The sequence below is a fragment of the Corythoichthys intestinalis genome, chromosome 1, assembly GCF_030265065.1.
Source record: "Corythoichthys intestinalis isolate RoL2023-P3 chromosome 1, ASM3026506v1, whole genome shotgun sequence".
NCBI classification, from domain to species: domain Eukaryota; kingdom Metazoa; phylum Chordata; class Actinopteri; order Syngnathiformes; family Syngnathidae; genus Corythoichthys; species Corythoichthys intestinalis.
The window spans coordinates 35,972,873-36,000,142 of NC_080395.1; the positions used below are offsets into that span (position 1 = coordinate 35,972,873).

General features: G+C 38.5%; 1 protein-coding gene across 10 annotated transcripts in view; it reads right to left on the bottom strand.

The window, feature by feature from the left end:
* esrrga (estrogen-related receptor gamma a) overlaps positions 1-27,270 on the bottom strand; it is a 261,249-nt gene that overhangs the window by 12,711 nt on the left and 221,268 nt on the right. For all 10 annotated transcript variants that reach the window (XR_009066278.1, XM_057851949.1, XM_057851920.1 and 7 more), the window contains 2 exons: positions 2,637-2,743; positions 2,383-2,545 (listed from right to left, as the gene is read on the bottom strand). Coding sequence is in view for 9 of the 10 variants with exons in the window: in XM_057851949.1 (XP_057707932.1) it covers positions 2,383-2,545; positions 2,637-2,743 (270 nt within the window). In the remaining variant the exon portion in view is untranslated. The remainder of the gene's footprint in view (positions 1-2,382; positions 2,546-2,636; positions 2,744-27,270) is intronic.

Below are 27,270 nucleotides of genomic sequence, written 5' to 3' on the forward strand. Positions count from 1 at the left end.
GATTCATATATTCTTTCTTAATATTGCCAGGCATCTTTACTGTAATAACATTGCATGATTCCAAAATATGATATTAAATTGCTGATGCTATTCTTACATTTTTATTAAAATTTAGTTTGAGTATTTTGTCTATTTTGTTTTTGACTACAATAACCTTGGTGACCACGTTCATACAATAATAGACACTTATTTTAAACAGTCTTGGCATCATGATAATTCAGTGGGATGTTTTGCTGCTGTATGCACTTTTGTCACCAGGGGGGAGTAACATGTATACTTAATAAATAAACCAAGAAGACAGTCACAACAGTTCAGCAATCTGTATTAAGTCACGTGGAGGAAAAATAACTGTATATTTTACTTAGTATAATGAATGTTCTGTTTGCATGTGGATGAAAACACAGACAAGGCTGAAAAAGCAGTGACTGCTCTTGCACCCCTCTTTAAAATAAACTGCTGCATCGTGTTTAATAGAACAATATGACTATATGCTGCCAAAGCAGATTCATGGCGCATTAAGTCCTCGAACTATTCTTAATTTGTCTGTTTTACCCTGGAGACCTGTTTACAGACGTCGCGCAACCGCTTTTGTTTCAACCATGCCATAAAAAGAAGGTAAGAAATTATATTTATTATTCAAAATGTCTGTCATTTTTAGCTTAGAATCATTAATTGATATCTAATATTTAGTAAAAAAGTAAGTAAGTAAATTTAAGTAAATTACATCACAATGAAAAAAATAGTGTCTGTAAATAAGTCACGGATTTCTACCTCATAAATATTGCTTATTTGTATTTTTTTTTTGGTTACTGTTGCATTTTTCCCCAATATTTTTGATGATAAATTATTGATCCAAACAAAGAAAAATTGAAAAAAAAAAGGGTAAATATACAGTATGAAAACCAAAATCTCGACCACTCCTCGATGTCTGCGATTTCTGCATCACGACCCTTGTTATATTACACTTTTTCACCCATAAAATCCCCCCAAAATCCAGCTGTGGCCATTCACAGATGTGTCTTGACACTCGGTGATACATGCTCCATGGAGTTTTTGGATCGAAAAGAGGTAAGTACACTATAATATCTCGTTAAAATCATGGCGTCTTTAATTATGCTCTCTCATGCTCTCACCTCCAGTTAGGGTTTTGCTGTTTTGCCTCCTGTTCAAAAATTTTTTTCCCCCAGAAAATTGAGATTTTAAGCTTTCCAATGATGTATCACACATGCATATAGGACAATTTTGAAATTTGGCCAATTCGGGGGTATCCCAGAGCGGAACTTCAAGTCACCTGAGCGTTTTCTGCCATGTGTTGCTTCACCATTTGTGCTAAATCCTTAAATTGTTCTAAAAACAGCAGCTTTAATGCTAGGTTCATTAGACGTCGAAGGATCGTTTTATTTTTGTTAGCAATAAGCTAACAGAGAAATGTGGATTTGTTTCAAAACAGACAAAATAATGACTGAGCGATGATGGCTTATATGTTGAAAAGTTCAGTCATCTGTAAATTGAGGTACCTCTGTACCTCACTCTTCACCCACCCTCCATAAACCAATATTCTGTTTCTACCCATACAGCAGGCACAGCTAACACATTGATTGCCACATAAACCAACCCAGAAATGATGTCAATATTTCTGCATGATCGTATGCATCCTCGTATGAGCATTGATTCAAATTCTAAATTTCAATCTAGAACTCGCATCATCATGTGTGTCAAAGTGATTAAATAGGAATGCTCGAAAGTGTGCGTGTGACGGCAGATTTGAGGTGTCAGTGCATTGATGGTGTCAGGATTAGAACAAAAAAAGGCCCCTCCCTCGCCATTCAAAGCTCCCTCCATTGCATCTCCCATTTAAACACATTGTATTGACAGTTCCCCGTTGTAATTAAAGAGTACTGAAGAGCTGGCCGACATCCAAGACAAAGTTCAAAAGACGGGTCATTGGAGGGGAGGGCCGGCACGCCTGCGCGTACGTGTGTGTGGGGGTGTGTGCGTGTGTGTTAGTCAGCTGTCGATGCAGCCGGACACATCAGAGTAGGCCTTTATCGACAGACTTTGGGCTCTAATGATTTCACCTTATTTAACAGGCATCTGAAGAGACGACTATGCTAATTGTAAAAAGGATGGCCACTTTGTACAAGGTGGGCTACAGGTCACACAACTGAGTGTGTACTGTAGAAAAAGTGTGTGTGTAAATGATTTTACACTCAGGCTGGTGTGTGTATGTGTGAGCCATGCCTGTTTGGATAAAGAGTATTGAAACAAGCTCTTTGATGGCTTCGTTTAAATGAGTCTCTCAGGAATGGAGATTCCTGGGATTAACTCTTTCTGCACTTCACAAACACAAAGGCATCAAACACTTATAAGTTTGAAACCTACCTGAATTAGCCAAAGCGATGGCCTTCAGAGTGACAAATTCCTCCTTGTCCAGCTTCATGGTTTTGTACTTCTTGACCAGCTGCAGGATGGCGTTGTTCAGGTCCAGGAGCCCAGCCAGCTTTGACTGGTCCTCATCCATTATGTAGTCCTCAGCATACACCAGCTAGTAATATAAATACAAATAGATTAACATTCATCTAAACCCTTTTCCTCAACATTTGAAGGACAACCAAAATAAACAGAATAATACAAACCTTGTCTTCGAAGGAAAGCGAGCGGTACACAACACGCAGGATCAAGATCTCCATCCATGCACTCTGCAGTAGACTCATTTGGTCTGCTAGAGACAGCGTGGAGAAACCTGGCAAAGAAATGAATGAAAGAATAATAACATTAAACCTTAGATATTGAGCAGAAAAGCTTATGGTATAGCATCAACACACGAGGCTGAGAGTGCCTGTGACACAAAAAAGCATGTTTATTTCATAATACACGCGGTATTTTATGCTCCTGAATGAAATGGACCACTTGGATGTGTGAAGAAGCGATCGATATATTTATCAAATTATTTGAATCCCGCGCTACGAAAATGACAGACTTCCGGCTTCGGTCTTGCATTGAGGAAGAGGGCGCTGTGACGTGTACAGAGGAAGGAGTCCTCTTCACTGTACAGCCGTACTGTTGTATGAGAAGGACTAAGGATTCAGCTGATTTTGCGGATTAATACGTTTATTTTTCGCATCACGCCAGCAAAACGGCTGCAGAAAAATCTTGCTGTAGGAGGGAGAGGCGTGTGCGCCTTTTTGGCGTTTCAAAAGGTTCCCATTCACCGGTGGATACTGGCCAAAACAAGCCCTACTACTGTGGGACCATGGGACTTACAAGGAAGTGATTAAACATTGTGTTTTGTATTATGTCAAACACAGGGATCATTTTAATATGTAGGTGGCTTGCATTTTGTGGCTGACATGCTCCTCGTCCCCTCGGCTGACGAACGGCGGCTTGTTGCACATCCCCCCACCGGGAGAGAGGACTGTACTCAGCTTATTGCCCTCTTCATGTGCCCAGTGTTCTGTCAAATTTTCCAACCGATCAGAAATTTTGTTTTAAAAATAGCCGTGAATACAGCGATTACAACGTAAACACTACAAACCTTCTTGAAATAAAGGACTACTTACGTTTGATCATGCATGGGTATGTAAAAAGCTCTCCACATACACATATTGTCATGTTAGCTGCCTAACAAATGCAGCTGCCCTCCTATGAGTCTCTCGCTGTTTACGACTTTGCCGTGTAGTAAAGCATTCTTTTGCCATATTCGTGTTAACCATTTGGCAGCTACACGCTCCTTCGATGTCGGCAGGTTTTTCCGGCGGTCATTGTCCAGCTGCTTCCCCGCAAATGAGCCCTCTGCCCTCAGCAGGGGAACGACGAGCTCTAACTTGTTTGCCGCCGGGCGGGTTGCCGATCGGCGAAGATAATCGACAACCCAGTTGTCATGTGAAATGATCCGGGCTAGTTATGTGTGATTTTCCGCTTCGAAGACTTTGAAACATTACTCGGTTCAGGTTAGCATGTTGGCTAACTGTCAGGCCTCTTGGTTTGTTTATATTCTCCGGAGCGGGGAAGGGAAAGGTCTGTTCATATTCTCCGGAGCGGGGAAGGGAAAGGTCATAAGCCCGATTAAGGTGGCATAAAATATCGGAGGTGCGACAGTAAATGTGAAGTCGACAGTTTTGACAATTATGGAGTAATTTTGCCATGTCGTCCTGAATAAAAGCATTTTTAATATTTCATATTCCATTTACACAAGACTGTTATTTGTCATGAACATGCCATTTATTTAGCTATTGGGGAAAAATACTTGGATAAAAAGAATATCCTGTAAAAATATTGGAGTACAGAGACTTAAACAATGACATTTTGCTTCTCTCTTCGTCGCGTTTTCCCCATCCCCCTCAATGGGCTGAAGTCTAAATCAGCGGAAATCGTTGCTCTGCTGACGTCATCCACCTGTTGGGGACGCGAGAGCCCTATAATGGAAGGCGTGGCTAACCGGCAGATTAAAAGACTAATTTCTCGTCATCTGTGCTTTGCTAAATTGGTGTATATGGTCGAATCGTCTCAAAATATAATTCTAATTCACATAATAATGCTATTTAAGACTTTTTTTTCTCCTGTTGTAGGCTGAAGTATCAATGCTGCTACTGACACAGCTCAAATGTAAGGAATGCAATTTTTTTTTTTTTTTTTTAATGTAAGTGTGATGGCAAAATTGTGAACTTGTGGCTAATATTCCTGTTTTACAATTTTGTCCAAATCATATGGCACTAATCGTTATATATAAATATTATTGCAATATTTTGTCATGAGCTACTCCACGATTTCCACAACTTACTAATGGTACAGTAAAAATCTTCTTGTGGTGACAAGGATAAAAAAAATAATACTCTCTCCTCCCTAACACTTTCCCCCTTGCATCCATCCAGCTGTCCATAGGATTCCTTGTCCTCCTCCTCATCTGCTTGCTGTCCTTCCTCCTCCCTCCCCCGTGCCCAGGGCTGTACTCTGGGGACAGGTAAGCCTTATCTCCCCCTGACACAACCTGCATGGATCAATGTTGCCCATCGCTGCTTCACCGCTTAAACATGGTCTCTAATTGTAGCCACTGCTTTAAATTCCATCTTTTCTTCGATGACAATCCACTCAATTTGGAATTGCTTATTCATAATGTGGACAAAACTATTGGGACACAAAAGACAAACAACTAATGAAACGCACATTCACACCCATGGACGGTTTAGTCCTGGTTGGTCCAATGCAACATTTCTCTTCCCCTTTAATGGAAAACATGCCCACTCACACCGTCCTCACATCTGTCCTTTCCTCACACACCTGCCCCTTCACACCTGCGCCGCAGTGTGTATGCTGCATGTGTGTGTGCACATGTCTTCATAAGAGAAGTGGCCCATGTGAGCACACCTGTCAGACCGCACCACAGCACTCCGTTATGCGTGTGTGTTTTGGATGCACATCCTGCCAGGAGCAGTGCGCAGATGAGAAGGAAGATATTTCCTCAACAACATCTGCTGCCGTGTGGCTCCTCTTGAGATGGGAGTGTGCCGGTCGGTGTGTGTTTGGGGCTTCTTATCTCTCAGTATGTTGATGGGTAATGGCAGGCGTCTCATTATGTCCAGGTTGCAGGCTATTGTTGTTTGAAACATGCTTCAATTCACTCCATCTACAACTACTGACATCCTCAGCTCACACAAACACACACATCGTTGCTCAGTATGCATCCACATAAACACACAAACAATGTTAGATAAGCAGTGCCAAGTGCAATGTCTTCTACTTAATGACATAATCCAATATGATTGTATTTAGGTATATTAGCACATTCTCAGACAAATATACAAGTCAGGTCTCGAGGGGGGCCTTTCGGACTTCAGCACTCATGATAGATGGCAGAAATAAGTTGTGGCATTGCTAATATTAACATACATACAGTGGGGCAAATAAGTATTTAGTCAACCACCAATTGTGCAAGTTCTCCTACTTGAATAGATTAGAGAGGCCTGTAATTGTGAACATGGGTAAACCTCAACCATGAAAGACAGAATGTGGAGAAAACCCCCCAGAAAATCACATTGTTTGTTTTTTAAAGAATTTATTTCTAAATTAGAGTGGAAAATAAGTATTTGGTTTCCTACAAACAAGCAAGATATCTGGCTATCAAAGAGGTCTAATTTCTTCTCACGAGGTCTAACAAGGCTCCACTCATTACCTGTATTAATGGCACCTGTTTTAACTCATTATCGGTATAAAAGACACCTGTCCACAAGCTCAGTCAGTCACACTCCAAACTCCACTATGGCCAAGACCAAAGAGCGGTCGAAGGACACCAGAGACAAACTTGTAGACCTGCACCAGGCTGGGAAGACTGAATCTGCAATAGGTAAAACGCTTGGTGTAAAGAAATCAAATGTGGGAGCAATTATTAGAAAATGGAAGACATACAAGACCACTGATAATCTCCCTCGATCTGGGGCTCCATGCAAGATCTCATCTCGTTGCGTCAAAATGATAACAAGAACGGTGAGCAAAAATCCTAGAACCACATGGAATACCACATGCACCTAGTGAATGACCTACTGAGAGCTGGGACCACAGTAACCCAATGCGCCGCCAGGGACTCAAATCCTGCACTGCCAGACGTGTCCCCCTGCTGAAGAAAGTACACATCCAGGCCCGTCTGCGGTTCGCTAGAAAGCATTTGGATGATCCAGAAGAGGACTGGGAGAATGTGTTATGGTCAGATGAAACCAAAATAGAACTTTTTGGTAGAAACACAGGTTCTCGTGTTTGGAGGAGAAAGAATACTGAATTGCATCCGAAGAACACCATACCCACTGTGAAGCATGGGGGTGGAAACATCATGCTTTGGGGCTGTTTTTCTGCAAAGGGACCACGACGACTGATCTGTGTAAAGGAAAGAATGAATGGGGCCATGTATCAAGAGATTTTGAGTGAAAATCTCCTTCCATCAGCAAGGGCGTTGAAGATGAGACGTGGCTGGGTCTTTCAGCATGACAATGATCCCAAACACACAGCCAGGGCAACAAAGGAGTGACTTCATAAGAAGCATTTCAAGGTCCTGGAGTGGCCTAGCTAGTCTCCAGATCTCAACCCCATAGAAAATCTGTGGAAGGAGTTGAAAGTCCGTGTTGCCCAACGACAGCCCCAAAACATCACTGCTCTAGAAGAGATCTGCATGGAGGAATGGGCCAAAATACCAGCAACAGTGTGTGAAAAGCTTGTGAAGCGTTACAGAAAACGTTTGGCCTCCGTTATTGCCAACAAAGGGTACATAACAAAGTATTAAGATGAACTTTTGGTATTGACCAAATACTTATTTTCCACCATGATTTGCAAATACATTCCTTAAAAATCAAACAATGTGATTTTCTGTTTTTTTTTTTTTTTTCCACGTTTTGTCTCTCATGGTTGAGATTTACCCATGTTATTTGCTCCACTGTATATACGCATTTGAATTAGAGGTTAGATTTTGTGCCCGAACCCGAACCCGACCCGACCCGACCCGACATTCGGGTCGGGTCGGGCCCACATTTTAAGCATTCACGTTCGGGTCAGTTCGGGTCGGGCCGCCATGCCGGACTAATAAATTATTAAAAAAAAAAAAACAAAAAAAAAAAAAAAAAATTGGAGAGCAGGCTCTCTGTATTGCGCTTCTGCTTGTGCGTGTGCACGAACGCCGTGGCGCCGGCCGCTTTTTCATTTCCTTGTCAGAGAGGCGCGTCCATGTGAGAACAATATCCCACACACTCAGAAATATGTTTAACAAACTTTCCCAGCGTTATTTCGTTGTGTGAATGCTTTGATAATTCTCAAAAAAATATGTAGATTATTTAAACATTAAGAAAACTTGCGTTTTTTTCTGCCAACTCGAAGAAATGAAAATAAATTGCTGCTGCTGCGTTTTTTCCGTGTCACTCAAAAAAAAAAAAAAAAAAAAAAAAAAAAAAAAAATCGGGTTTTTCGGGCTCGGGCCTGCAAATCTAGTTAAGTGATCGAGCTCGGGCCGGGTCGGGCCTCAATACCAGCGGGCCGTGTCGGGTCGGGCTTGATTTTTTAGGCCCGAACTAGGCTCTAATTTGAATCGGTTAACAGGGCCAGTATAATATTTTTAAGGTCAGTGCAGATGTAACTGCAAGGTTATAATCTGATTACTTTCTTTCAGTAACAAGCAATCTAACGCGTTTGTTTTTCCAAACCAGAAATCTGATTAGTTTCCTTAGTGTCTGTGTGTTTATTGTAGTCATGTACAAAGAGCATTTTGAATAGAAAATGTTAGAAAGGTTCCCACTACACGTTTGTTTCCATGATAACCACTATAGTTATTTACTGGTTTGGTCTCGAGTCACACGCGCTTGAGATGTGCTAGGGAATGGTGATCTGTGTGCATCCATGAATGAACATGAGTATTTTTCCTTCATTCTGGTGGGTTCCAGCGATAGGTTGGAGCCGCTACATGCGCGGTCGCATCGGTTGTTGCAACGGCGGTAGTCGGCGAGCATTGTTTACATTCATATTCGCTTTGCACATTTATGCCGTGAGGTGACGTGTTTGTTTATTATCTTTGGGATGTGTTGTAAGTCTGACTGAGTGTAGAGTGCTGAGTTGCCGCCATGTTTTGTGGCCAAATTGACCGCCTGTGTGTACGGCGTACTTCCGGATGGTGCGCGCGCGTTTGCGCGTGCCCCCAACTTTGCATTTATTGCGCTATGCTGTTAACGCTAACCCTAAACCCTAACCCAAGATAAAAAATTTTGACATTAGGCGTAAACATCAAGATAGCGGGGGTTTAATTAGTCAGTGGAGTTGATTTCAACCAATTCCATTTTGTCAGTTATTTGTTAGTTTCAGGGCACGTGCGGTCATCTCGGCCATAAAAGTGGCGAAAACTAAGCATTTTACACTGACTCATATGGATGTGCTTACATTCGTTCATGGATGCACACATTTTAACAGGTGGCCGTCCTCTGCTCGAAATGCGCACCTTACGCCTATTCTCGCTCCCAGAATATGCAGCGTTTGTGACGTAGGACAAAAACAGGACTGGGTAGCTATGGGAACGTACGCGTACCCAAAGAACCTTGCTAAAAGGAGTATTAAAATTGCTAACAAAATCGTTTAGGATTATTTTAGATGCATATATGTTGTATTTTTCTTATAGAGTATTCGACAAGGAATACGATAGACCCATTAATAGACTTTTGGGAAAAATCACCATTTCTTTAAGTAGTCACATGAATAATGAGGTGGCCTGTGAAAATCAACGTAACACAACTTGGCAAGGACTTTCCAGAGAATACTTGGTGAGTCACTCTTTAAACAATCATGTGGTATTAATAGCTGATTGACTGACTTTTTTAAACATGTATAATCTACGTGACATGGTTAGGATTGGGATTGATAACAGATTCGTTAAATAACCTGCCAAATGATTTAATGGCATTGAAACAGTCCCAACACTTGTCGATGCGACAGTGCAGTAAAGCTGCGTGTGCTATATCTGTTGGCCCTCCGGGAGCCCCTGCTGGCTGGGGGCCCTAGGCAATTGCCTGGTTTGCCTAATGGGACGCGACGCCTCTGGCTACACAAGCACGTTATTATGCCGTCATATTTTCAGAATCATTCATTCATTTTCCATGCCGCTTTTCCTCATGAGGGTCGCGGAGGTGCTTGAGCCTATCCCAGCTAAATACGGGCAGTAAAGGCACTATATACCGCAACAGTGTTCTGGCCCTGAATCTTATACTGGAACTGCGTTCCAGCCCGGAATCTTATACCGGAACTGCGTTCCTGACTGTTCCCGCCCACTTTCACCCCTGGTAATAACATAGGCAACACAACTCAGTTTTTGTATCTGAAGTGGAAAGTGTGGAACTTGCCAGTGAATTCCGTAAAGAAAATGTCTTTAAGTTTCACTTAAGTAAGAAAATATGAAAGGTTAATGGTTTACATTGCATGTAGTCTATACTTACTACACATTAAAGCGGTCTCTGGTGTAAGACTCGGCACAGAAACACACTTGGCTGTCAACAAATGTCCCTCCTGATTCCATCTGATATGCACAAACACGCACTTACTCCAGAATAAAGGGAAACACCAATAATTAAAAGCCTCATGATTAATTTATGGAGGCCAAGTGCAGCGTTTCTTCTCAAAGTGCATCAATGATTTTTATCTGGTTGAGGCACTTCCTCTGTTGTACTTTTGCAACAAAACACGTGCCGGTGAGAATGTGCATACCGTGTTGTCTCATCAGCATGTTTTCAATCTGTGGGCAACGCACGGCGTACACTGTGAGTGCGTGTGTGTTTTCTGGTTTGCAAATGTGAGCCCAATGCGAGAGCCTCCCCCCTTGTCCCCCGTCCTCTCCTCGCAAGCCTGTCTGCGCTGTTCAGCCATCCAATGCCTCTTATCTGTCTGATTAATAGGTGGCCAGCTTCAGGACAAATTAATTAACAGATAACGCCATCTTGCACCCTCCGCCCCCACCTTCCTCCACCCCCGCCTCCTTCTCATGAAGCAATCGATACGGCAGAAGAAAAGAAACATCAATGGGAATTTAGTGCTGATGATGGAGAGAGAGAGAGCGGTATTGATGGAGAGAGAGCAGCTGGATGAGTGAGGCAAGAGAAAGTAAAACTAGGGGGGAGGGAGGCAGGATGAAGGGTGGAGACCCTTTCCTTTCATACCTGTGACTTGACTGGACAAAAGGAGCTTCCTTATTTGCCTCTAATTACATTTGCTTTCTGCTCGTTGTTGATAAGACATCTCGTGCTGTGTTTGTGTACGCACTCGAAGGGTAACCATACACAATTTGTCTTTTAATTAATCCTTTGCAATGATGTCATAGTCTGCTCTATATACTTGTATGTTGACTTGGCAAAAAAACGAGTCAAATTTTCACTAGTCAGCAACTAAAGAGAGAGAATAAGAAAACGCCAAAATAAATAGTGCGATCAACTCACTGGCATTGAATGTTCATGTTTCAATTCCAGTCAAAATGTATTGGTTGTCTATTACAGTCAATGGCAGTAAATGAGTTATAACAAACTTAAAACAGTTTGATCAGTAGGAAAATTATTGAGCTGTTTCCTGATTTTGAGTGATGTAAGTGGTAATATGCCAACATTACCGTCAGTGGCGGTTTTAGGGGTGGGGCCACCCCACCTCTAATTGAATGGATACTGAAGTGCCCCGTTTCCATTTTAACAAAGCATGGCAATGATATTTTCTAGAATATATAAAATATTAATGCTGCTTTTCGTGTTTAAAATGGCTTTTCAAAAAAGTAATGAAAATTATTGTTCCATGTATTGTATCCTTGCACACAGTATGATTGAATACGAATTACAGTGATCACTCGTTTTTGAGGTTAATGGGGACCAGAACCCGCCTCGATAAGTGAAAAATCGCGAAGTAGCCCCCCCCCCCCCCCCCGTTGTTGTTTTTTTTTTTGTGTGTGTGTGTGTGTTCAATATATTTATTCAGATTTAGCATTGGAAAGTGATACATGTAGGACATGTTTTTTCACCCCCCCAAAGTATAATCTAAAAAAAAACTTTTAAATTGTTTTTAAGCATTTCAAATAATAATTCTGACAAGTTTTAAACATGTTATTGCCCCACCAAATTATTTTTAAACAAGAATAAAGTAGAAAAATGCTTGTCTTCATTAAATGCTTCATTGAGTGAGTCCACTCAAAATCCGTCAAGTTGCTCACTTACACACAATGAGTTACCACAGCAACTGTTTAACAAATGAAACAATGATTGACGCATGTAGCGCTTTGAAAGCTTCCGCTTCAGAGCATCTGTGACAAGATCAAACATTAAACGTCTCTCAAAGATCGTTAACTTTAATAAGCAACTACAGTGCACTGCCTGATTAACAAAGAGCAGCAGGACAAAGAGTGAGACTACGTGATCGGCTCGGGACGGCTCATCTGTATTTATCTATTAATGTTTTAATTGAAAAAAAAAACCTGAAATGTATTGAGGGCGCGCAGTCTGAAGCGCGAAGTAGCAAGGGATCACTGTATTACAAACTTTACTGGTCCATCTTTGCTAGACAGTCTGAAACACAGCCACATGCAAGATAATCTGCGTATTGCCTTGTTGACCAAAACAATCATTGAACAATGATTGCAGCAACGCTTAGCCCCTGAGGGTTACATATGGCACCTTATTGGCCCCTGTTTCAGAAAAATACTAGAACCACCACTGGTTACTGTGTGGTCAATGTCAAAACAGTTCATTTTTAGAGCAACACTGGTTCATCTTTCATAGGCGGCTAAGGAGTTCATTAATCCAGCCCGGTCCAGAATATTGATTTTGAGCATTTTACTCATCTTTCAAGGTTTGCATGTAAACTTAGAGACTTTGTAATGAAATATTAGACTCCTTTAATCGCTAGAGAAAGTTTGTTTATAGCTTATCTAATTTTGTAGTGATGGTCAGTAGAACAATGTTTGGTCTCACTCATGTTTCCATTTTGGGATTAAGAAATGGAGCTAAATGATTTTTGGGGGACATTATATATTGACAGCACAACAGGGCCTTTTACACTGATACTTATGGTTTTTTAAAATTAATAAACAACAATAGTGTGTATAAATATGTAAATAAAAGAAAGTATTTAGTTTTCCCCTATTTAATTTTTTAAATAATTTTTTTTTTTTAATACATAAAAATAAAATACATTTTTAGGTCAGTATAATCTCTAAACCAGGGGTGTCCAAACTTTTTGCAAAGGGGGCCGGATTTGGTGTGGTAAAAATGTCAGGGGCCGACCTTGGCTAACGTCCTTTACGTAGAACAATATATTTAAGCAAATTTTAGCCTGCCATTCAGGGAGTCACATTTGCTTTATTATTTTATTTAATTCATAATTTCAACAATCTCATAACTAGCTTTTGTGGCGCTCTCGTTCGGCTGTCGGGCTCTTGCGAAATACTGCAGGTGTGAAATTAAACAAGCTTCAATTTCTCACTGCGTATCTTCCCTGTAATCTTGTACATGTCAGAGTGTCTTGTTGGGTAATATCGCCTCACATCGAACTCTTTAAAAACAGCAACTGTCTCTTTGCAAAGAGGGCAGACACAGTTGTTGCATATTTTAGTGAAGAAATAGTCTAATTTCCACATATCCTTGAAGCGTCGGCTGTCGCAGTCAACTTTTTTTTTGTTGATTGTCACCATTTTAGAAAATTGGAAGGGTCACACGGGGTAATGTTGTTTCGAGTGCTGCTGACTTTTAGTGGGTAAATGAGGAGCAGCATTTAGTGTGTAGGTTACTTCATATGCTGGTATTAGTACTGCTGACCAATTTATTAGGTCTGTGTGCGGGCCAGACGTTATTGATTTTATGACAGAGGCTGGGAGCCGGATGAAATTTGACCACGGGCCGCATTTGGCCCCCGGGCCGGACTTTGGACATGTCTGTTCTAAACAATTCATGGATTAGATAAATAGATAGTTGTTGACTGAAAATTGATTAATTATCAGTTAGTTTGATGAAACATGACAGCCCTAATGGTTTAGCAGACATATGGGCCCTTTGAAACAAACCAAAACTATGATGTGTCCTACGTGAAAGACGAGTTTGACACCCATGCCCCAAAACATTAGAATCTACTCTTTTTAAGGTGTGTCAGATGTGAGGGTGAAAAGAGGGAATGTGCATGTGTGTATACTTCTATATATGTGTGTGATGGGGTGACAGAAAGAGGCTGAAGTGCAGTCACGCAGACTTAACCTCCACCACTCGCTCTGACACGCTCTTTCTTTCTTTCTGCTCTCTCCTCCATCAAATAGAAACACACAAACATACACATACAAAGAAAAACACACAAACACAAGTAGATTCCCCAGCCAGCCTGCGGCCTGTTTGTCTGCCAAATGAGTCCTGACTGCACATTTACACCCGAGACCGCACAACAACCTGGCACACACACACAAACACACACACAGGATAGCCCTCTCGCATGCCCCAGTTGCCACACAAATTCACCAACATTTGTTTTTCTTGTGGTTTCAGGGCAAATGAGAACCAGCGAGGACTGTTTGTGATGCTTCTAAGTACCTGTGTGTGCTGTGTGTTTGTGTGTGTGCTTATGCGATGCCGTATGCGCGCACATTTGTGCATGGGCAATGGCTGATGCCTCCAAGAAGGCGATGGTGTGAGTGTGCAGTAATGTGACAGGTGTGAAAACAGGCTGCAATGGTGATCTGCTCTCAATTAATAACACATGAATTACTGTCACCAAATTTGACACTTGGAGGGCATTTGAATGTATTTGTTGAAGAGAACGGCCTTTATTCAGTAGCAATCACTCTTAGATATGAATTATCATCTTGCATTAGTCACTCATCTCAACTTATTGGTATGCACCGCGGTAATGTCATATTATTTGCTTTAATCCGCAAGTTGCGGTACATTAATGCATTAAAAAATATATAGTTCCTTTGATAGATGAAGCCGTTTTTACTTGAAATCCTCTATGTTTTACAGCCTGATATAAAATGGATGTTCCACTATTAAAAAGGGAGACATTTCGGTTCCTGGTTTCTGTGTGAATAAAATAGGTAACAAATATTAATATGTATATAAAGACATCCTGCCTGGGAGCACCTTCTCTGTGCTAACAACGACACTGAGCTCTGTCCTATTAGAGCACAGCCCCAGGATATAATAACACAAAAGTCCATCATAATGTCTGAACAATGTCGCGGCAGAGATTCACACACTTATAAGCAGAGTAGGAATGAGCTTCACATGTTGGCACACAAATACGGATTTCGTACTACAAGCACTTTAAAGGGAAAAAAAAACTATTAAAGCAACGCTTAAGCCTTGGAGGGACATTGATCACGACAATGGAGATATATTCTGAAGTTATCATTAGCCTAACTCATTCATTGTCAGCCCGGGTTACAGTGTATGTGTGGTGGTAGTTGAAGGAATTTGATATTGAAAACACCTAAACTGGAAGGGTCTGGAAGCGGACATGAAACATAAGAAATAAATGAAGTACAAAAAAAACAGCAAAATACACACGTGCCACACGAATTTGAATTAATGCTTTATTTTTTTATTTGAAATTATTTATTATATTATTATTCATTTGTTTTTAGTTTTTTGTTTACTACCATATATATATATATATATATATATATATATATATATATATATATACATATATATATATATATATATATATATATATATATACATATATGGCGGAAAACACACACAAGACTGAAAAAGCAGTTTCTGCTCTTGCACTCATCTTTAAAAGAAACTGCTGTATTTTAAGCCAAAACAACTGTTATGTATGACAGAAAAACATGTCTATATGCTGCCATAGCAGATTCATGGCACATTAAGCCCCCAAACTATTTTTAATTTGTCTGTTTTACCCTGAAAACCCCCGTTTACAGACGTCGTGCAACTGCTTTTGTTTCAACCTAGACATAAAACAAAGGAAAGCAATTATACTTATTATTCAAAATGTCGGTCATTTTTAGCTTACAATCAATAATTGATGCCTAGTATTTAGTTTAAAAAAAAAAATAAAAGACTTTAAAAATTATTCGCTCACATATATTTTAAACTTTTAAACAAATTACGTCACAAGATTTGGCTTCTGTAAAAAAGTGACGGATATCTACCTCATAACTATCGCTGAATTGTATTTTTTTTGTTACTGTCGCATTTCCCCCGAAATGTTAGATGATAAATAATCGATCCAAACAAAGAAAAATTGAAAAATAATGTTTAAAAGGGAAAAGGAAAATCTCAACCACTCCTTGTTGTCTTCGATTCCTGCATCCAGCACTTGTTATATCACCATGTTTCACCCATAAAATCACCAAAAAATCTGGCTGTGGCCATTCACAGTTGTGTTTTGACACTCGGTGATACATGCTACATGGAGTTTTTGGATCGAAAAAAGTACGCGATAATATCTCTTTAGATTATTGGTGTCTTTAAGTCTGCTCTCATGTGCTCTCCCCTCCAGTTAGGGTTTGGCTGTTTAATTTTTAATTTTTATTTTTTTTAAATGCCCTCCTTTTCAAAATCTTTCTTCCCCCAGAAAATTGAGATTTTAAGCTTTCCAATGATGTATCACACATGCATATAGGACAATTTTGAAATTTGGCCAAATTGGAGGTCTCGGAGCGGAACTTCAAGTCAACTGAGTGTTTTCCGCCATATACTCGATCATTCAATTAACTCATTTTAGTTGAAATTTTTTTAGGCCATTGCAAAATACATAAGAACAACACTAATACCACGATTGGATTTCAAAAGGGCGCCGCAAAAATATTGACCCCTTAAGCCACAATTAGCCCCTGGGCCGCATGTTTGAGATCTCGGCCCCTTATGAGTATAATAAAAACATTGTCACAAAGAAACAACAAGTGCCCAAATGCATGATTTCTCAGACAGAAAAGAAAGGTTTAACCATCAATCCAAAGTGTTCAAAAAGTGACAACGAAAAACATCACCGCAATGGCTAGGAAACTGAAAAATGTGTGTAACTAACAAGCTAACAGAAAAGGAAATAGCTGCAACATAAATATAGGCAAAAGCTTAGAAATGGCTGTGACTCAGGACATGGCAAGATACAAGACAAACTGACAATGGACAAGGGCACACGCTGACTACTTATACACAGGGTCACAGGTGGGTACAATCAGCATGATTAGGAAACATAAGGGCAGGAAGTAAAGCTGAAACAAGGACGAACTACCAAAATAAAAGCAGATAAGCCTAAATGGAAAAAACAATGAAACCCAAAAAATTATGACGAGACATGACACACTGAACAGAAAAACCCATCATCCTGTATATCATGCTTGAAAGATTTTTTTAAAAATTCAGTAAAGAAGTTTAAAAGCCACAGTAAGTTCAACATAATATCCTGGAATTTTAGTACCAAAAATTTCGTAGGCTAAGATATGTTGATAAAAAACGCAAATTATTCATACGATGTTTTTCTATGAAGTGTATATTTTAACGTATGTAATACATACTAAGGTTGGGCAAAAAAAATCTATTATTAGATTCATCGAGATTCGACACGTGACGATTCAATTACGATTGCTAAATGTTTAAAAATGATGATTTTCCCTAATAACTTAATAACTAATAATTTTCTAATAACAGCCCGCTGCAAGCGGAATGAAATTCAAGACACGGCTGCCGCCCGGACACCTAAAGGGATGCACAAGTTTAAGATGACTGCAGCGGAAGTTACTGTGCGACAAATTTACTCCTGTTCAAAAGACTTGAAAATACATTTGTGTATGAGACAGGCAAGAACTGGGACGCGGTTTGGGTCCTCTTCTGTACGCAAGTAATTTTTTAGAGCAAGACGGAAAGAGAGAGAGAGTTTGTTGCTTTTTGCCTTTCAGCTGTCCAGCAGTAGGTTAAAGTCGTGTTGATTGCAAAATGTCCCTAGTGTGTTGTTAAGTCCTGTGTGCGTCTGTAAGAGGTGAGTACACAAGCCCTCTTGTACTGTTTAGCCTTCATTGTTATTGTTTTTTAGATGTTATTAGTTAGCACCGAGCACTATGCTCATTAGCGAATGAGCTTACGTATCGATTTATGAGTTGTTTGGTGGTGTACAAAAGTTACACCAGATGCAGAACGTGTAAAACCAGGATTAGGTACAGCGGTAGGCATGTGCCGGTATGAGATTTTCACGGTACGATAACCGTGAGCAAAAATACCGCGGTTTCACGGTATCACGGTATTGCAATTATAGCTCCAAAATTTTGAGATGAATGGGTTTAAAAAAAAATTTTTTTTAAATAAAATAAAAAATAAAAATTTCCATTGAACAGGATTTTTTTTCAAAACATATTTGCAAATTGGAACATGAATATAATGTGAAAATAAATAAACAAAAAATAACAAATATTTTATATAAAATTAAAATAAATAGAACCTAGACTATACCCACAGCCACAGCTCAAGTTGCTCAATATTAGAGTAAGAACAAAATAATTGCTATAAAAAGTAAAAAGACTTCTAAATAAAATTAAAAATATATACTGTATGACTTTTTTTGAGGGGGGAAGCTCAAGTGAAGTTTCACCATTTTAAGCCACTGTGTCAACTCTAGTCTACATGATGCCATGCCTTTGTGTTAAAAAGAACAAAGAATTCATAAGTTAATAAGTTAGTTAAAAATGTATAAGTTAGTTTTATAAATTAGTTAAAATGTAAATATTGCTGAGGAAAGGTTTCATCTAAAAAAAAAAAAAAAAGTGAGGAGTGAGACCTTCTCTCTCAATTAGCGATCTTTGACGCGATTCTTTTTCTTCCCCCCCTTCATTCAAGCTTGTCTCTCACTCAGCGGCTGTGAGACATAAAACCTCGACGAAGCTGCTCTCCCAGCTTAGCCTAGGCTAACATTCATATTTGTAAGTTTTAGTTAGTTTGTATATTGAATTTGAAAGGAGAATGTGCGTTTTTTTTTTGGCGAACTTTTTAATGGTGCTACTGCTATCCTGTTGAGCCTAATCACACGTGGATAAATACAATTGTACAACGTTTTAAATGTATTCATTTGTATATTTCACCACGATTTGAGAGCTCAATAAATTGAAGAAAAGTACGCCTTGTGTTTGGAGGATTTATTTTTGGGTTTGCTGGCTGTTTAGCAAAATAGCATCACTGACACTCACGGCAACAAACGGGAAGGGGTGAGCGCTGCCGCACCAAGCCACTTCGGCTGCATTTTGGCACATGAAAAATAGCGAATACCGTACTAAGGTATGACGGAAAATTTTAGTGGTTCTAAAACCGCGACGTTTTCACACCACGGTAAACCGTGAAACCGGTAACCGGCACATGTCTATACAGCGGTAACACTACAAACATTTTTTTGTATTGTTGAGAGAAATACATACGTACTGCCTTTGAAACAGCTAATGTTTTTGCAGCTCCTTGTGAAAAAGAGCGGCTTAAGATCAGATGTGTTGTATAGGCATGTTGAGAAATAAGTACTGCCTTTGAAATGGTTAATGTTTTTGCACTTTCGTGTAAATAAATAAAAAAAAAAAAAAAAAAGTTGCTTAAGGGCAGCTTTTTGTTGTGTGGACATGTTACGTTCGCTCCTGTTGAATCATTAGGACATTTTAAATAAATAATGGACATCAATTTCTTTGGCTACTTTATTAATTAATAATGTATGATGCATCGATAATCGTGATTATCGTCAATACCATGATCATCGTTCAATCATCAAATCGTTGCACCCTGAATCGAAATCGAATTGAATCGTGGGATGGCACACCCCTAATAAAACCAGCTAATGTATCGATTTAATGTTGCAATTCACTACTTCTTTACTAACTGTAATGGTTTGTTTTGAATTTTTCTTGTTGCACGCTGTGTAAAGTAAGAGTGTTTCTTAGTGCTGCTCAGTTATTTTAGGGCATGTGTGCTTGTGTGTGTGTGTACCTCAAACTGTTTGCTACCATACGGCCAGACGCCAGCCCAAATGAACACGGACCCCCTGTGATGGCTTTGGCCAGGCCCAAACAAACACACTATACACACAAACACTCTCACCACCTGACCCAATTACAGAGATGCTCAATGAAACGGAAACAAATCATCTCAGTGAACTAGTTGATTTAGAGGGGTTTAAAGTACCAGACAGATGCAAAATGCTGAAATCTGAGCAAGATTGAAAATGTGTGAGTGGCTCAAATGTTCCACTGATGAACGAAACAAAATCGGTTCTTTGGATAACTTTGATATTTGCTGAAGTTAACAAATTTGATTTCGATTCGATTCAAGAGCCTTAGTCGATCCATTTAATAAGATATGATGTACGCATTTGACAATTTAAGCAATTTTGATATTTTTGACAGATTTGTTAGTTAAACATTTCAAATTTGAAGGAAAACCATTTTTTAAACAAAACAGCAGATCTAAAAGACAACAATGTCGATAAATGTTTTGTATTTCGATCAATTTGATTGGAATACGTAAATTGCTGTAATGCTTTTGGACTAAAATACTTTTTAGTCCTAGTCATATTTTAATAATTTCAAAATGTGTTTGTCTTCGTCAAGTTTTTACGGTGGATCCGGTCGATTTTCAAACTAATATGCAATCGTAACCCACTTTTTGAGTCCATCAGATCTCTTGAGTGGTAGATCGGGGCGCAGTTGACTTGTCTTTGTTGATTTACTGCTGTCTTCTCTGCTATAATAATAACCAACACGGCCCCATATTCAATACAAAACCTTCCTACCACAACAAAACAAGTAGGAACTAATATTCACATAGGAACTTAGGTTATACAACATAAAATATACAATATTAATGAATACTACATCACATTTGTAAAATATAAACACATAATAAATCTATAATAGACCATTTAAATAAAATACATTGATAAGAATAATACACAGATCCTGCTTACACAATTAAATTTATTAATTTCTGTGTGGCACTTTAACTTCAGAAAATCCACTAATAAAGCTTTTGAAAACCGTTCATAACAACAACAAAAAAGATTCATTGAGGCATTTCATTTGTAAAATACATGTTAAAATCTTTGTCATAGGGATTACTTTTCTCTTTAGCACAGGACTTCTTTTTTCTTCTTTCTTTCAGAAAGAAAGCTGACCAATACGCGGGGTCTGAAAGGCAAATTGTTGTTGGATTATCTTTAAATACCCGCTACTTTTTGAGCAGAATTCTGACTTTGTTTCGGCTAATGTTCCTGTTGTTTAAAGCACAAAGGTGTCTAATAAACAACTAGCACATTTATATTTTGCATTTTGTTTTCTTACTGTACCGAAAATGAACCGAACCGTGATCTCAAAACCGAGGTACGTACCGAACCGAAATGTTTGTGTACCGTTACACTCCTAGTGAACATATAACAAAAACTATGTCGCATTTCGTGTCGTTGTCATCTCGTCAGACGAAAACTGACATTTGTCTCTTTATGATCTCGTCTCCCAAGCCACGTTTTTAGCTTTTCATCATTATGTCATTGTCAGGATATATAATCGTTCTTCGACGACATATTTTCGTGTTTGTCAGTGTTGACAAAAACAACACTGCTGTATACACACAAACTACAAAAACCATGAAAACAGTGAAAAATTTCATATTCCTGATATGAACCAGGTGATACTCTCTACTACTGCGATGATAAAATGACTTTTGGGAGAAGATTGAGAGAATAGTGACACCACATTAGTCACTTTTATTGCTTAGGAACACATTAATTATGTACATAATCACCTACACCACCTCTCACATTGTTGGCTAAAATATCTTTTCTCCATTTCTTTCGCCTCCCAACCCCCTTCAGCACCTCTGCTTGGACCGCACCCCCGCTTTCAGTGTGTATGCGGCCTCAGGGAGACTGGAGCAGTCATAGGGCTGCGCTCGCCTCTAATCAGTGTGAACAGCCAGCTAATTACCAAACCCTCAGCCCTGGCTGACTGTTAATTGCATACATTAGACACCATCAGCAGCACTGGCAGATTAACACTTAAAATCTTCCCATTGCTTTAGTGGATATGAGTGTGTGTGAAACAGAGAAGAGCATTGTGTGTGTGAGTGAGTGTGTCAAGTGTGCTGCCTCTGTGGTTGTGGCTGCTCATATTTAGAACTTAATTAGAGCCAAATTGGAGAAGCGGCCACACCGAGGTGGCTGTGGGGTGTCGACGCGCCCGGGTCGCAGTGTGGATGGTCGGGGGCGAGCCCGGGGTCTCTGTGGAGACGCCAGATGGAGTGACATTAAGAGCACTGCAGTGGAGCCATTTCAAATAATAAAATATCAATATTTACATTTTAATTACCCACTTCCAGCTCCACTAGGGCAGTGTCAAATAGTTTGTGTGCGTGTGTGTATATGTGCTGGCATGCGCCACTTGGGTCTTCTTAACTCTTTTCGGGCTAGTGTGCTCTGCCTAACTGACAATCATCCACTCTGCCTGAGAATGAAAAGACAAAAATAAAAACATTCTTGTCTTTGCTTCTTTATTCAGCCTTCTTTCACTCCAGCATCCTGTGCTTCTCGTCGTGATTCAATGCTGATGCAAGCAGGAATGACCACTAACTGCGTATGTGTTGGCTCTGATGCGTTAATTCTCTGTGGGTTTCACACACGCTGACACTGCTGACAGACATTTTTGCAGTAAAAAATAGCAGAAAAATGAAAAATGTAATTAGATATCGAGCAGTGTTTCGCTAACAATGACTTTCATGAAAATATTTCGTCAACGAACAATTTTTTTCATGATGACAACGAGATGTTTTAGGAGACTAAAACATAACGTGTAACGTGTGGGGAAGTAACATGACTAATGTTTTTGTCAGACGAGAACGAGATGAAAATGCGCAGTAGTTTCCGTCACATGTTCACAATGTTTGACATTTGTCATCTTAGCAGTGTCTGGCTGTGTTACTCATGTGACGTACTGCGCCTCCCGCCCCGACTCACCAATGTGTCCTCTCCAGTCTCCAAGCTTGCACACATGGTAAAATTTGTTTTCTATCTTGAGAGAGATTATGCAATGTTGCTTTAGCCTTTAAAGGTCTGTGCTGAGTGATCATCACACACTAAATGTAACTCATAGCGTTAGCATAGCATTCGTGTTAGCATTAGGCTCATGCTAACGGCGAGCGTCCTCCGAAACTCTGGACAACTTTATTTTTTTTTTTACATACAGTACATACAGTTGGAGGCATCCAGGCGGGTATAATTAAATGGATATTGTATACTATTTTCCTGCTGAGTGTGTATTATCACCAAATTGGGGTTTTCTCTGTAGATGCTACAATATGTGCTCGTCTTTCAATGTTCATTCGAAATAGTTGGAAACCTTTATTTATTCATTTATTTTTGGAGTAAAATGTATTTTTACAGACGAAATAACTATAATTGACTAATAAGTATTATTGCCCAAAAGATTAAGAAAAAAATTAAAAGGGCTGCCAAAAACAACACTGATATCTAGAAAAAAAGAGACATTTAAAAAAAAAAAAAAAAAAAAAAAAAACAACGGATTGTAGAGAAGTCTAAAGCAAAATGACATGGACTTGCCCAGATTAACTATCTCAGGCCACTTTTTGGATTATGGTGTATTTTTATGTGTTCAATCTTTTAAATTGAAATGAATAAATGAAAATTGTAAGATTTTTTTTTTTTTTTAAATGCCATGCCGTTTTCCAAAAGTATTCATACACTTTTTAAATAGAAATTTCTAGCATTACAGTTGATTCTTCAGCTTACCGTTGGGGCAGGGGGTTTAGACCTGGTGATATTTTATAAGATATTTTCCCCCTAATATTTACATTTTGATATTTGTTTTTAGTCTACCAATTTTTTTGTTATTAATTTATCCATATTATGTTTTGACGTCAATGTTCAGTCTGCCAAGCACTTTGGGATCTTTTGGTCTATTAGGCCTACTTTCGGTAAACTTGACTGATCGTTATTTCTTTTGCACAAGAGGGGAATCACTTGGTTTTGGATTACTCACACTCGTTAAACCTATATTTGAAGGAAAGTTTAAGCTTAAATTTGATAGATATATTAATCTCTGTTCGTGTGTTCAACTCTTTGACGATGACATTTGACATAGTGTTAATTTGTTGTAGCTTGCGCTTTCCCCCAACTGTTAATGTTGTCATCAAAATGTTTTTTTTTATAATTTTTTAAAAAACATTTTTTTTTTTAGAAAAAATATATTTAACCCATACAGATCAGATGAAAACAACATATTTGTCCCAAAAATCAGTGATCGGTTTTGGAAAAATCCAATTTTAATTTAATTAATTAAATTTAATTAATTTAATTTAATTGAGATATTCAATCATTGCAAGATCACAAGGAAAGGCTATGCCAAAGACTGAACGGCTGTCGCTCGGGCCTCTAGAGCAGGAATTGTCTGACATCAAATATTGGGTAATAACTATAATCACAACTGTTGTTTGTTGATACAGTGCAGCACAATGCAATTATTGGAAGAATTCCATGAAGATTCATTCGAACAACAGATGAGGCTTCCGGGAGGATTTGAGATCAGGCAGGGGTTTTAAAGCGACTCAGCTATCTATGTATCAATCTGATCTGTAATGAATTCACATTTCCCAGTTTGTTCAATTAACTGTGCTGTGGATGTCTATTGATCGCTAGCTGGATTACCTGCTCTGAACAATTTCCTGTAATAACGTATTTTCCTGAAGAGGCCAAATCCCACAAGTATCTGAAAAATGTTAGACAGGACCATTATTTCTTATTCAGCTGTCTTGACATTTGATTTAAACATCATGTTCTCTCAGTTTGTTAAAATGGAAGTAAGGGATAGATGGTATAAAAGGTTAAAAACATAATTGTAAACACATCATATTAGAATACTGGATGTACTGTGTGTACAGATGTTAGTCATACAAATAAGATGATGCGCATGAGCCTAAGTTGGATTGGAACTATTTTCCCTAGAATTCCGTGTTACCATGTTGTCTCAAATCCTGAGAAACTCTTAAATTAATGTGAAGCAAGAACTTTGAAAATGACAACAATATCCCAATTTGTTTATTTTTTTCATGAAAATTTAATTAAAACCCACATATACAGTAACTATTTAAGGGCATGTTGCTAAAGAACTTGGCAATAAAATGGTTTCACTTTAATACAGTATTGTATTGAGTGTGTAACCAGATGCATAAGGAGGAAAACACAGACAAGGCTGAAAAAGCAGTTTCTGCTCTCGCACCCCTCTATAAAATGAACTGCTGTATTTTAAGACAAAAGAACTCTTGTGTCTGATAGAACAATATGTCTATGTGTTGCCATAGTAGATTCATGGCGCATTAAGTCACCGAACTATTTTTAATTTGTCCGTTTTACCCTGAAAACCCCCGTTTACAGACGTCGCGCAACCGCTTTTGTTTCAACCCAGCCATAAAGAGAAGGTAACTAATTATATTATTCAAAATGTCTGTCATTTTTAGCTCAGAATCATTAATTGATGTCTAATATTTCGTAAATTTTTTTTTATTTTTCTTAAAAGCGACTTTAAAAATGTACTCGCATATTTTAAAGTTTTAAACAAATTACGTCACAATGAAAAAAATGGCTTCTGTAAAAAAACTCTTGGATATCTACCTCATAACTATCACTTAATTGCATTTTTTTTTTCGTTACTGTCGCATTTTCCCCAATATTTTAGATGATAAATAATCAATCCAAACAAAGAAAAATTGGGAAAAAAAGTCTAAAAGGGTAAATATATGAAAATGAAAATCTCAATTTCCTTGACGTCTGCGACTTCTGCATCGCGACCATTGTTATATTACCATGTTTCACCCATAAAATCCTGAAAAAATCCAGCTGTGGCCGTTCACATCCGTGTCTTGACACTCGATGATCCATGCTATATGGAGATTTAGGCTCGAAACAAGGTAAGTACGCAATAATATCTCGTTAAAATCATGGCGTCTTTAATTCTGCTCTTGCGTGCTTTCACCTCCAGTTAGGGTTTTGCTGTTTAAATTTTTTTTGTTTTTTTAATGCCCTTCTGTCCAAAAATTTTCTTCCCCCAGAAAATTGACATTTTAAGCTTTCCAATGATGTATCACACTTGCAAATCGGACAATTTTGAAATGTGGACAAATTGGGGGTCTCAGAGTTGAACTTCAAGTCACTTGAGTGTTTTCCGCCATATAGAAAAGAGAAGAGATTCAAAAATAGTTGATAGTATAGGAAGTTAAAAAAAAAGTCAGCCAATAATGAACAAAAATATTTAAGTTATAATAAAAAGGTCAAGTAATTCTATAAATGTCACCTAAGTGTTTTCCGCCATAAGCATGGTTATCACGAAAATGCTTACTCTTGCTGTAAATGAATTATGGTACCTTTCGTTCATATTTGGTATACAACTCAAGCAAACATTTTTATTAGGGCTGTCAAACGATTAAAATTTTTAATCGAGTTAATTACTGCTTAAAAATCAATTGATCGTAATTAATCGCAATTAATCGCAATTCAAACCATCTATAAAATATGTCATATTTTTCTGTAAATTATTGTTGGAATGGAAAGATAAGACACAAGATGGATACATACATTCAACATACGTTACATAGGGACTGTATTTGTTTATTATAACAATAAATCAACAAGATGGCATTAACATTATTAACATTCTGTTAAAGCGATCCATGGATAGAAAGACTTGTAGTTCTTAAAAGAAAAATGTTAGTACAAGTTATAGAAATTTTACATTAAAACCCCTCTTAATGTTTTCGTTTTAATAAAACTTGTAAAAATGTCAATCAAAAAATAAACTAGTAGCCTGCCGTTGTTGGTGTCAATAATTACTTACACAATGCTCATGGGTGCTGAAGCCTTAAAAATCAGTCACACCCAAGCGCCAGCAGAGGGCGGCAAAACTCCATAAAACACATTAACATGTGGGCATTTCACTGTACTGTCATTTAAATCTGTCTCAGCGGGGCATGTGCGTTAATTGCGTCAAATATTTTAACGTGATTAATTAAAAAAATTAATTACCGCCCGTTTACGCGATAATTTTGACAGCCCTAATTTTTATTGATTATTTTTGAAAAGAAAAAATATCATTGCCACGGAAACTGATCATGTTCAATCAGGATTCAGCTGTTTAAAAACTAATGCCTATAATTTCAAAATACTCAGATTATAAAGCATGCTGTTTTCTATAAGTGTACCAAATTTGAGGAGAAAATATAGATGCTTTCTGAAGTTTGAAAAGAAAGGCTTACTATAACATACTGTGTGGAAATGGACATTGAAGTGATGTAATTTGCATTTAAAATTGAAGAAAAAAACAACATTTTGGTTTTTTTGGTGTAGTGTTTCATTTACCTCCCATTTAAATTAGGATTCATGTGTAATCATGCCTATTTATGTTTCACTTTTTTTGAATGGTGAGGCTACTTAGTTAAGAAGCACTGGACAACCAATTCTGCGTGTGTGAATAAAAATATTCAGATTGTAATGCTAATGCTAATGCCAAATGCCAATGGCCTCTTCTCTACTGGCGTACTGTCCATTTTTTGAGTTTATGAGGTGCCGTTAATTCTATTTTCCTAATCCCCTGTAGCTTCCCATACAGCCACAAGCACAACAATTCCACAGGGATTAATTTAGCATTCACAGATTAGAGATATGCCCTCCAATATCGTCATCATCATTCATGACTAGCATGGGGAAAAAAAAATCTCAACAAGGGAGGATTGAAGACAGACAAAATGAGGG